Source organism: Saccostrea echinata, unplaced genomic scaffold (genome assembly GCF_033153115.1).
Source record: "Saccostrea echinata isolate AGI-Se365-2 ecotype Australia unplaced genomic scaffold, CSIRO_AGI_Sech_v1 ptg000009l, whole genome shotgun sequence".
Taxonomy (NCBI): Eukaryota; Metazoa; Mollusca; class Bivalvia; order Ostreida; family Ostreidae; genus Saccostrea; species Saccostrea echinata.
Window position 1 is genome coordinate 48,515,968 of NW_026889758.1, and position 12,814 is coordinate 48,528,781.

Sequence of the window (12,814 nt, forward strand, 5' to 3'; positions counted from 1 at the left end):
GCTAACTTTTTGATTTCCAAATTAAATTCTTCATTTTTTATTTCTTACTTTAATTCTTACTTCTTGAAGGCGCGGATCTAGAAGGGGGTCCGGACCCCCCACTCCCACCCCTTCCCCTGAAATTTGCAGACTTATTAAATGTTTATACTAAACGAACTAAAAGTGACCTTGGACCCCCCTCAAAAACGCTGATCTGTGTTAAGTTGACGACTACCCCCCTCCCCCCAACACACACGCGCGCGAAATAGGTTTTTCATGCTTGGGAAAGGAGTTTACTTTTTTTTGTCAAGAAATTTCTGGGTTGGATTTTTTTGGACTGGAAAGGACCCCCCTGGATCCGTGCCTGTTCTTGCTTATATTTTCCACTTTTATTTTATCTTATTTATTTTATTATGGCAATGTTGATTCCTTTCATATTTTGATTCTATCTTAAAATTTCAATTATGTTTGACTTCACCTAACTTAATACTTAATTTTTTGGGTAACAACTATATGCAAAATCGTAAGTTTGTTTTAGAAAGTAGAACTTACAGAGTTAAACTAGGAAATCCGAATAAAATTTAAACGAAAAGGGGCGCTACGGCCTTTTATGTACAAGTACACAGAGATCTTGGCAAACAGTCTAGCTACGAAACGTAGAAACATTTCCATTTAACATATTTTTTTTTTCATTTTAAAAACCATATGATATCGTTCTTGCGTGTTTTCTCTCGTTTTCAGGCCCGTAGGCAGCATTTTCATTGGGTGGGGGTGGAGCAGTGGGCACAAAACGAAAATTTCTTGATACCCCCCCCCAATGAAACATTCCTGTTGAGGGGGCACACTGACGAATTAGCCTTATTTCTTTTCTTATGTATTTACTGACAAAATTATTGAGGGGGCACAATCAGAAATTGTTTTTTTTATTGGCCAGGTATAGTATATACTGGCACCTTCACCCGACTTGCTACCTATGGACCTGGTTCGGGGCCATAAAACTTAGATGAGCTCACTTTTGATCCCAGTCTCTCTTTTCTACATACTATTAATTCCTTTGGTAAATGTGAGACTGTGATAAAAAATGAGCCCGTCTAAGTTTTTTGGCCCTGGTGCAAGATGTTTCAAATATGATAAATATGACCGCCATTTTTGATTGCTCCCTTAGGGTACACAAATATCAGGTATCTTTAAATTGATATTGTTATCACACTTTTTTTTTTTAAAGTAGGACAGAGGAAATTTTTTTTCACTAACAAATCTCAGGTCCGAAGTAGGAGGGATCGAAAGGTTGTGCTCCCAACTTTTTTGTGTGGAGAATAATCTTTTGCAGCTGTTTTAATATGAAAATTCATTTATAGGCTGTATGCCCGACCACCCCCACCCCCCTTATTTTGCAGTATCATTAAACTCTGGCAAATTCTTGCGTTGAAAAAAAGTTACTGAAAAGTTAAAGATATCCTAAACATCACCTCCCACGAAGGAGGAGTTTGGGCAGTTTATTTATTTATTTATTTATTTTTTTTTTATCGTCAATTTTTTTGGAGCCCCCCCCCCCCCAATAAACATTAATACGGATCTTCATCTACTGAATGGTTGTTTTCTTTTCTTTTTTTTTTTTTTTTTTTTTTTGAAATATGATATCATTGCAGTTACATTGGTTCTTAATAAACTGGGGCACTGATCACAGTAGCCTAGTGATTGGGCGCTAGCTTCGTAGGCCATTGGAGGGTAAGAGTTCGCTTGTCCTAACTTCCTAGTGCCGGCGGGCAAAATGTAAGACGTTTAACATACGTGTTGGTAATGACTATTCCTTCGGCATTGAAAGTGAAATTGAATAATTTTTCGGTTGAGGCCTTAAAAACCGAAGCCCCTCTAGATCCGCGCAAGCCGTGAATAAGCGGGTAATGATTCGTGTCACATCATCAAATAAAATAAAATTAAGAAGATAAAATAAAATTGGAACATATAAACAAAAAGTTAGAATTAAAATTAAATAACAAATTTAAATGAAAATATTAATATAAAATTGGAAGTAAGAATAAAAAAAGAAAGAAATCTAAATAATTTATTTCATTTGGAAAAAGAAGTTAGAATAAAAAAAGGGGGGGGGGGAAATGTGGCACTGATGCCCCTCCATAGTTTCTCATAATCAAAATTCGACAATTATGTAGACTTTACATTTGTAGACTTGTCAATTGTCTTTGTGTTTTATTCAGAGCGCGGAAATATAAATTCCGGAAAACAATGTTTACAACATCAAAAATACAAACATTCATAGTATAAAATCAAAGTCAACACAGTTGTATGTTCGGAACTACATGCTAGGATGTCGGAATTACCTACTTACATATGTAGACTATGAAACTGATACGCCTACAAGTTTGGATTTACAAACTTACAAGTCTGGATTTTTGAACACGATTACCCTCCATAAAAACTACCCCTCGAAAACCATTGACAATGGTTTTCTTGGGCTGAAAATGTTAAAAATTTACAGACAGATGAGCAGCTAGCTGGATGCTGGATAAATGTGATCAGAAAAGCTCATTTCAGCTCATGTAAGCTACTAAAAGAAAAATATGTATAAAATATAAAAATCAGAAATAAGTCTAAAATGAAGTGTTCTGTTTTTAAAAGATGTAACTTGCCTACTCAGAGTCACATGAATCTGCATATGAGGTCATATGAAATACTGGTAATCATTTACAAAATTTGTGAAATGAGTATATCAGGCAATGTGAGGTGGACACAAGGGAGGTCAAGCTCATAATTTTTTTTTTTTTTGCAAAATGAAATGCTTTCATAAACATGATAAACTTGTGTAGAGATTTTTGTAAGTGCATGAATTATGGCTTGATAAGTTTCATTGAAAATGAGCTCACTGCAAAATGGGACAGTCACACTTAATTATGACTGAAATAATACTGTCATTTTGAGTTTGTGCATCTGTTAAATCAAAATATAATATAGTAATCATTTCAGTATGATTATTATCATTACACCAGTCAGGGCTGTTGTGAGATCCTGTCAGGATTTATAAATACATGTATAGTTTAATTAATTCATATCCTCTTTACATCATGTTAACTGACCATTACATGTATTTTCAAATTGACAAGGATGTTATTATCATTTTCATGACATAAGTTGACTAAATGTAATACCATCAATATAATATTGCTATATTTAATGTTAAACTTAAGACTTGTTGATTTCTGGGGAAGCTAGTGTTTAACACATTTCAATTAACGGTAGTATTTAGAGCAATACCCATAAGTGACTGATGTAGGGAAGATTTATAAAATGCCAAATTTACTTATATTTAATTGTAAAAAAAAAAAAAAAGTACAAAAACCAAAGCAAGATATTTTGTGAAACACATTGGCAGTGCATGAGATGTTCTCTGATGACAAATTCCTTTTTGACCTTTAACCTAAGTAAATGACTTTGACCTGAAATAAAGCTCTGACCCTGAAATTCACACCAGTGTTTCAGTTTCCTTTAATACAATTCAAAAGAATTGACCCATGTTAAGCTTGAGAACAGATACAAAATTAAACAAAAATATTTCCTCCTTTAAAATCTTCAATAATGTATCATATGCATTTCAATGAATAATTTCAAATAGAACAATAATATGAAATTTCAGTATCCCTATCAAACAGCCATTTGACTAAACTGCAAACATTTGTAAGACTTCATCTCAACATTTTCACTATCTCCTGGAGGAACAACATTGTATGCCCCCCTGCATAAATGCTCTGACAAATGAAAAGCAGACACAATGATAATTTATAATTATTCATTTTAGAAATCAAATAAATAATGACTCCTTCCAATATTCTACTTATGCCTAAGCAATCCCAGCTGAACACAATGATCTGGTTTGAGTAGAACACATTTCTGGTATACAATAGTACAATAAGATAAAGATCTACTATGTGACCCCAAGACACATATCTAAATGCTGATTAATATGTGTTGCTAAGATGTCCTTACAACACACTGGACATTTACAGACATCAGTTTCCACTATATTAAATGGGGAAGACACTGGATTATCTTTCATAAATTCACTTGTTTTGAAAATATTTGGATCTGTACTAGAGGTGGTACATGAATTTTTCTCTGAAAGAGAAGCACCATTTTTATTGTTGTCCTCTTCTGATAAATCAATTGTCTTTTCCTTTGACTTGATTTTTTTCAATGGAGGCACAGGTTCTGGCTTCGGTAAAGGTCTTTTGCCTGAAATCTTGCCCAATGTCTTCTTCCTTACAGGATTTTGATACTTTTTGCCCCAAATTTCTCTCAGTTTGTTTTGGACATCACTCCCTACATTATCACAAGCTTTAGAAGTTGAGGGCGTGGAATTGGAAGACTCATTGGAGTTATCACAGATTTCTGTATCCTTGTCCTTAGATGTACATGTATTTTTTACAGAGTTTGAATCTCTGGGATTTGAAGCATCCAATGTTGAACTGTTTTCCTGGGATTCTAGAACACCACACAGGAGTTCATCATCGGAGTCCGATAACAAGTCTCGCAAAATAGCCTCGGGCAAGTCTCTCTTATCAAAACTGATGTCAGAACTAGAATTTCGCTGCTTCATGAGTTTCTTTTGTGGATCATCAATAAACAGTTCATCATCTGAGTCTGTGTCATAAAATTTTGGAGGATTCTTTACATTTGCTGCAGTCTTTTCTGCAACATTACTATGCTTAGGAGATTCTGAAGAACTGATGGGAGTTTCTGATGAACTGTTTTTCTTGGGTGACCTACTTGATAGTACATGGCCCTTTCCAAAGAAAGTTCTTATATCTTTGCTTGGACTTTTCTTTTCTATTGTTGAAAAAATAAGGTAACAATTTTCAGAAATACAAAGATGTTAGCATCTTGATGAATTTCTTTTCTTTGAAAGCATATAATCATTAAGATGTAGGATTGACTGTGATGTGCAAAGATTTATCATAATTAACCTGATTTATCCATTGCCTTTCCAACTTTGCCATCATCTTTCTTCTTTTTCTTCCCATAATTCTCAGGTTCCTTGACTTTGATAAATGTGCCATTACAGGAGTTCTGGTGATCTCTGAACCAGGGATCACGGGGTCCTGGAGGCCGGTTCATGGCTCGCTTCACATAACCAAAGTATGGTTTCCGGCTCTGACATGGTCCATTGCACCTCCACCAGTGTTGTCTGTACTCTGCCACTTCGTCATGAAATGTATGATATACCTAAATAAAAATGATATTGAATGATATATCTACAAAAGAATGGTAATGCTACTATCCAATGACATACATGTACCTAAATTATATTGTTTATACTACATGTATTACTGAATGATATATATACTGTAAACATACTTTTTTCCATGGAGTCATAATTTCCCTGAATCACAATTTCTGTTCAATCAGTAGTTAGAAAATGATGTGGATTTCTTAGTGCCACTATATGCCTTAAATGTACTTTAAGTACACTGGGACAAATTTCTACGGAAAATTAGTGACCACAAACATACTGTGGAATCATCATTGTTCGTGGGGGATCAATGTTTGTGGATTTCGTGGGTAGCCTTTACCCACGAATTAACGTCCCCACGAACAATGAAACATGCATACATTTAGCACAATTGATTTATTTATCTTAATAAAATATGCAAATTACCCATGAAATTACGTCCCCACGAACCAGTCAAATTTTGGTTACCCACGAACATTGACCCCCATGAACAATGATGATTCCACAGTAGTGTAAATAAATACTGCATGAAAAAAAGTATGTCTACAGTACTCTTATTGTACTATATATCTACATAAGATTTTTAATACTATCCTTGTATTATAATTAATATGCCTAAATCAGACTGTTGCCCTCTTTTGAGGTCAAAGGGATAGACACTATTATTAGGATTTATACTGGCATACGACAGGTAGTCTACAATATGATATAATACTTCATGGTTGTGATATGAAAAACATTATATTTATACTCATTTCAATAACTCAGGTTTTAGGCCAAAGAGAATTCACCTTAACCAAAAAAACAACAAACAAGATGTGTTTGTGAAACATTATGCCATTGATGGTACATGTAACACAATTCTGGAGTGGGGCGTAGACTACAGTGCAATAGTTATGGCCAATGTTAAAGTTTTTCATATGTAGGTCAAAAGTCACAGTTGAGGTCACATGATCAAAAATTTCTGTACCAATGAAGAGGTCTTGTCATAATGAACACTCATGTCAAATATTAAAGCCTTACCCTTGACAGCGCAATAGTTATGGGCTAGGTTAAAGTTGACGACAGACAGACAAACAGATGAACAGACAGACAAACAGACAAGCAGACAGACAGGACAAAAACAAAATACCCCTGGGATATTTCAATCCGGAGGCATAAAAAGAAAAAAAAAAACCAAGATGTTTGTGAAACACTGATGCCCCCATATGGCATCTTATGGGGAAGGTTAAAGTTTCTCAAATGCAAGTCGAAATCGAGGCCAAAAGATGAAAAATATTGGAACCCAAAGAAAGGTCTTGTCTTGAGGAATATACCTGTGAAATTTGAAAGCCCTAGCTGTAACTGTTCAAAAGTTATGGCAAAGGTTAAAGTTTTTTAAAAGTAAAGTAAAACGTCAAGGTCAAATTGTTGGTATCCAAAGAAAGATCTTGTCACAAGGATTACAGCCCTAGCATCAACCATTCAAAAGTAATGGCCAAGGTTAAAGTTTTTCAAAAGTAGGTCAAACTCCTATGTCAAGGTCAAAGGGTCAAAGTGGTTATGATCCAAAGGAAAGTCTTGTCACAAGGATTACATATGTAAAGTATGAAAGCCTTAGCACCAACCATTCAAAAGTTATGGCCAAGGTTAAAGTTTTTTCGAAAAAAGGTAAACTCCTATGTCAAGGTCAAAGGGTCAAAGTGGTTATAAGCCAAAGGAAGGTGATGTCACAAGGATTACATATGTAAAGTATGAAAGCCCTAGCACCAACCATTCAAAAGTTATGGCCAAGGTTAAAGTTTTTCGAAAGTAGGTAAACTCCTATGTCAAGGTCAAAGGAGCGGTTATAATCCAAAGGAAGGTCTTGTCACAAGGATTACATATGTAAAGTTTGAAAGCCCTAGCACCAACCATTCAAAAGTTATGGCCAAGGTTAAAGTTTTTGAAAAGTAGGTCAAACTCCTATGTCAAGGTCAAAAGGTCAAAGTGGTTGGTATCCAAAGGAAGGTGATGTCACAAGGATTACATACATGTATGTGAAGTATGAAAGTCCTAGCATCAACCATTCAGAAGTAATAACCAAGGTTAAAGTTTTTCAAAAGTAGATCAAACTCCTAGGTCAAGATCAAAAGGTCAAAGTGGTTGGTATCCAAAGGAAGGTCTTGTCACAAGGATTACATATGAAGTATGAAAGCCCTAGCTCCAACTGTTCAATAGTTATGGCAAAGGTTTTAGTTTTTCAAAAGTAGGTCAAACTCCTAGGTCAAGGTCAAAGAGTCAAAGAGGTTGATATCCAGAGGAAGGTCTTGTCACAAGGAATACACATGTGAAGTTTGAAACCATAAGCACCAACTGTTCAGAAGTTAACTTATGGCCAAGGTTAAAGTCTCATAAAATTTTGCAAAAGTGGGTCAAACTCCAACGTCAAGGTTAAAAGGTCAAATATGATTGTACCCAAAGAAAGGTCTTGTCACAAGAAATACACCTGTGAAATATGAAAGTCATAGCTCCAACCAATCAAAAGTTATGGGCAAGATTAAAGTTGACAACAGACAAACAGACAGACAGGACAAAAACAATATACCCCTGGGATCTTTCGATCTGGGGGCATAAAAAAAATCATGTCTTTTTCTTTTTATATGAAAAATAAATCATGATGATAGTTACTTCTTTGGATTGAAGACTCAGATCTTTATAAATCCAGATTTAACAAATCCTGTGTTTTCAACTTGGGGTTTAATTATATTAAAATATTTGATATTAAACAAGGATCAATCTCAACCAAAATGAAGCATATCATTAAACCTTGCCCTATTTATCACTGGGTGATAATTTCCCAGTGAAGAATGCAATATTGATGCACAGAACTTACAGTTATATTGACTCCGCCCTCTTGGTTAATGCGATACATGTGTTTGTGAAACTCTGGTCCATGTCCATCATGATCCTGAAAGAATTTACAATTTATAGTAAAAATAAGTGCAAAATTACTAGGGATGTCAAATTGGTCAATTTTTGGTTACTCGGATGTTTTTCCAATCGAGTACCCGGGTACTCGGTAAAAATGAAAATACAAGTGTGTTAATTTTCTTGAGCCCCATTAAGCTCTGTTAAACCCCAATGCTGTTTTTACCACGTTTATAAATGTATATAAGCAATCGAGTGCAAGGGAAATGATTTTTGGTAATGAAATTATTTATAAAATAAACACAAGACACAATAAATACCTCACAAAATTACAAATGGTTTACAGTTCTTGTTTAGATCTATTTCATCAATGCAAAAAGGAGGACAATCTGTTGCGCAGGTTTGTGGTGATTAGACTAGCGGACGTTGTTGGGATCGCTAGTCTAATATTATTCCATGAGTTGGTTGTTTCCCCCATATACACTAAACTCACTATGGCAACTGACTTTCAACATTTTTTAATCTTTAGTTATTTCTAAATATTTCTTCACCTTTGAAGTGGATAGCTTCATTTCTATGCATTTCCAACCCTGCCGTATATTAATTAAATAATTTAAAAATGATTTGAAAATAATAGACAATATGTAAACGATGTTCACTGAAAACAATCATTAAAGCCACCCAAAAATTAAGGACCACAATAGGTGAGAATAGCTGTCTACCGGGTGATTGATCACTAATTACTGGAAATACACAGCCACAGGCAATATTGGGTGATTCACAGGTGTAGACAACGACATGCTAATTACCTATGCATATTTAAGTTATTTTTTGATATGTTTTTGATAAAAATATGTACTTTGAAATAAGAACAATTACACTTCCGAGTAACCGAGTACTATTTTTAGTATTCGATACTCGGACGTTCAATCGAGTACCCAGTTAACCGGGTACTCGTTGACATCCCTAAAAATTACCTATATTAGGTAGTTACTATATAGTAAAATTCAATCATAAGGTGCTTAAATATAAAGAAATCTTGATTAAAAGTAAGTTACAGCTTTTCCCCATCCTTCATATCAGGAACTAAAAATTCATGTCTCAATAATTCCTTATACTGATAAGTAAGTTTTACTGTATTCATTCATTTCCAATGTTAGATATATCTTATTGTTGAAAATATATACTGTCTAATAAATAAAGTGTGAATTTGTTACATACTTTATTGTTGTCTGTGACAAACAGATAGGCATGGATCATTTCATGCTGAAAGTAGACATAGGTTTTAAAAATATGTAATTTCATCAGATTTTATTTCTATCAAGGGTATATATTGATAAACAAGAAATTTGTCCATATGTATTGATAAACTAGAAATATGTCCATAGGACATGAATGCCTCGCCGAAGTATATCAGTAATGCAACATGAAAATTTGCATTAGTGTATGAAATTTGATGAGAATATCTTGAATAGTTTCTTTAAAATTGAAATATTAAAAGTTGGATATAGATGATAAATTCTTATCAAATTATGTTTAAGTGTATAAGCTTACATAAATATATCTTAAATAGTTTCTTTAAAACTAAGCAAAATGCAAACTTACGAAAAGTGAGGTCAAGGTTAAAGAAAAGTTCAAGGTCAAACATTTTTGATGCAGTTGAATAGTTCTCACAAATACATATCAGCATCGTTTAATAAAAATATTTTGAATGGTTTATTTAAAACTGAGCTAAACACTAATAATGAAGTTAAGGTCAAATGAAAGGTCAAAGTCAAAAAATGTTGATGCAGTTGAAAAGCTTACTTAAGTATGTATTAGCATATGAAGCTTGATAAAAATATTATGAATGATTTCTTTAAAAGTAAGTTAAACACAAATTGATAAAAGTGACGTCAAGGTCAAATGAAAGGTCAAGGTCATAATTTTGATGCAGTTGAAATGCTTACATCAGTATGTATAAGCATATGAAGTTTGACACTAATTTAAGAAAAGTGAGGTCAAAAGAAAGGTCAAGGTCAAAAAATGTTGATGCAGTTGAATAGCTCTCATCAGTATGTATCAGCATATGAAGTTTGATAAAAATATCTTGAATGGTTTCTTTAAAACTGAGCTAAACACTAATTCAAGAAAAGTGAGGTCAAAGGAAAGGTCAAGGTCAAAAAATGTTGATGCAGTTGAATAGCTCTCATCAGTATGAATCAACATATGAAGGTTGATTACACTATCTTGAATGGTATCTTTAAAACTGAGCTAAACACTAATTTAGGAAAGGTAAGGTCAAGGTCAAAGGAAAGGTCAAGGTCCAAAAATGTGATGCAGTTGCATAGCTCTCATTAATATCTATCAGCATATGATGTTTGATGAAAATATCTTGGATATACTTTGAAACTGAGCTTTGAACTGAGCTAAACGCAAAGCGCAACGGAAGGATGAAAGAACGGAAGACGGACATAACAAACACTATATGCCCCGGCCATATTCATGGCAGGGCATTAAAAACAAGTAGAAAATAAATTAATACAAGAAAAAGATTCAATATTAAATATAACTAAATCTGTAAAAACAAATGAAGAAATCAATCTTTTTACATAGATTCAGCTTACAAGTAGGGTTTGTACAAGATCTCGTCTAGGTCTCAATTTTAAGAGAGGTAAGCTTAATCTGACAGAGCACAGCCCACCTCTCCCCTCATATACACAGAGTCCAGCACACCTACAAATAAACAATTGTACAGACTGACGAGTGTATAATTCAAAAACTTACACGGTATGAAGAATGTTATACACGTATTTAAACAATAAAATGCTTTTGTTTCAACTCTGTTAGTACGGGAATTAATGTTGCAGCCAGCTATTCAAACAAAAACAATTCCTGAAAAACTGTACACATGTATTTAACTTTCTAAAACTTCTAAATCAGATGCAAATACATGTGTATAACTTCACAGTATGTGTGCTAAAATTTAATTGTAGAAGAAGCTGAATATTTTAGTTAATCAGAATTATGCTTTTAAAACTCTTTAAGTATTTGCATGGTTGATTTACTAGTAAGCACTTCTACACGATTAAAGTCAGCAAACTTACAGAGTCATTCTCGGACTCCATTTCACTTCGATCCCGGCCAGACGCCCCCAGAAGAATCTCTCGTTGTATTGGAGGAACAAAGCCCTGATGTCAGGGTTGGGGTCCATCAATTCCCAGCTCTCATCTGCCAGAGACAGTGACCCACCCTTACTGGATGACTGACCACTGCTGCTCTGGACATAAACATCGCCATGTTCTCTGTCAAACTCCTCCTGAAGTTTCAAGGCCAGCGCAAGGTCCTGGTCCATTTTTTCCTCTAATAAAATTTATTGGTTCTGAGGGTCATACATCCTTCCAACACATTTTTGAAACAACCCTCTCTGCAAATGAATAAAATGAATTTGAATAAAATGTGAACAATATCATTCTACATGTAGTATATTAGTAACATTTTATTTAGCAAAGGTTTACTAAAAATTGTCACACAATAAAATTATTGTCAAAACAATGTGCTAAATGATTGACACATCTATTAACTGAGAGAATTGTAGACTGTATTATCAAACCAAACTGCACTTGCCCTAATGGTTTCATCATCTGCATATAATAAAATATATTGAAACTAGAAATATGTCCATAGGACATGAATACCCAAACCAAGGTACATTTGTATTGCAACATGAAAACCCACTTTGTCTCAATTTGTCTTAGTATACAGTTTTATTTTATTAAAATATCTTGAACACTTTTTTGGAAACTAAGAACTGCAAAATATGGGAATTTTCTGAAGTCAAGATCTATCTCAAAGTAAGATTAAAAAAGATTAAAGTAAGATTAAAAAAATGACACAGTTGAATAGCTCTCACCAATATGTAAGCTAAAAAAAATTTGATTAAAATATCTTGAAAAGTGAAGTTAAGGTGATTTAGAAGGTCATAGTAAGAAAATTATGACAGAATATTATAGAGCAGTTGAATAGCTCCTGCAAATATGTATCAGTGTATGAGTTTTGATAAAATATCTTAAATAGTTTCTTTGAAAGAGAGCTAAACATAAAACAAGATTTAGTGGTGTCAATGTCACAGGGAAGGTCAAAGTCAGAAGATTGTAAAACAGTTGAATAACTCATATGTAACAATGTATTAGTTTTGATAAAAATATCTTTAATAGTTACTTTGAAAGAGAGCTAACCACAGTGAGGATTAGTGAGGTCAAGGTCACAGGGAAGGCCAAGGTCAGAAAATTACGACACAGATAAATAGCTCCCACTTATATTTAACAGTGTATGAGGTTTGATAAAAATATCTTGAATAGTTATGCAAAGCGCTGCTAAACGAAGTGTGAGCTTTGCAGGGGCACAGAGAAAATCTGATGTTCTGCACATTGATGCATTTGCAATTTTTTCTCAGTAAAATTAGTACTCATTAATGAAGTATGTGACGTCACAGCCTAGGCAGAGTGCGTCCAACCTTCCAAATCTCTCAAGTGGTTTGAAGAGGCAGTACAATTTTTTTTAAAAAGTTAATAAAACTAGAAGGGAGAAAATATATGGCTGGACCATGAATCGAACCCAGGACCCCTGCATCACTAGTCAGGTGCTCTACCGACTGAGCTACCCAGGCTGATATCCACGGCCCAAACCATTACATTCCTCCCTCCTTAAAGGTTTTGATAGTGT

General features: G+C 34.2%; 1 protein-coding gene across 1 annotated transcript in view; it reads right to left on the bottom strand.

The window, feature by feature from the left end:
- Positions 1-11,516, bottom strand: part of LOC133182964 (protein pellino-like) — a 29,369-nt gene extending 17,853 nt beyond the window's left edge. Inside the window, exons 1-7 of the mRNA XM_061317860.1 lie at positions 11,197-11,516; positions 10,717-10,825; positions 9,332-9,376; positions 8,076-8,150; positions 4,956-5,214; positions 4,452-4,818; positions 4,309-4,343 (exon numbers count right to left, since the gene is read on the bottom strand). Coding sequence (XP_061173844.1) covers positions 4,309-4,343; positions 4,452-4,818; positions 4,956-5,214; positions 8,076-8,150; positions 9,332-9,376; positions 10,717-10,825; positions 11,197-11,444 — 1,138 coding nt within the window. The 5' untranslated portion in view covers positions 11,445-11,516. The remainder of the gene's footprint in view (positions 1-4,308; positions 4,344-4,451; positions 4,819-4,955; positions 5,215-8,075; positions 8,151-9,331; positions 9,377-10,716; positions 10,826-11,196) is intronic.
- Between the last annotated feature and the right edge of the window lie 1,298 nt (positions 11,517-12,814).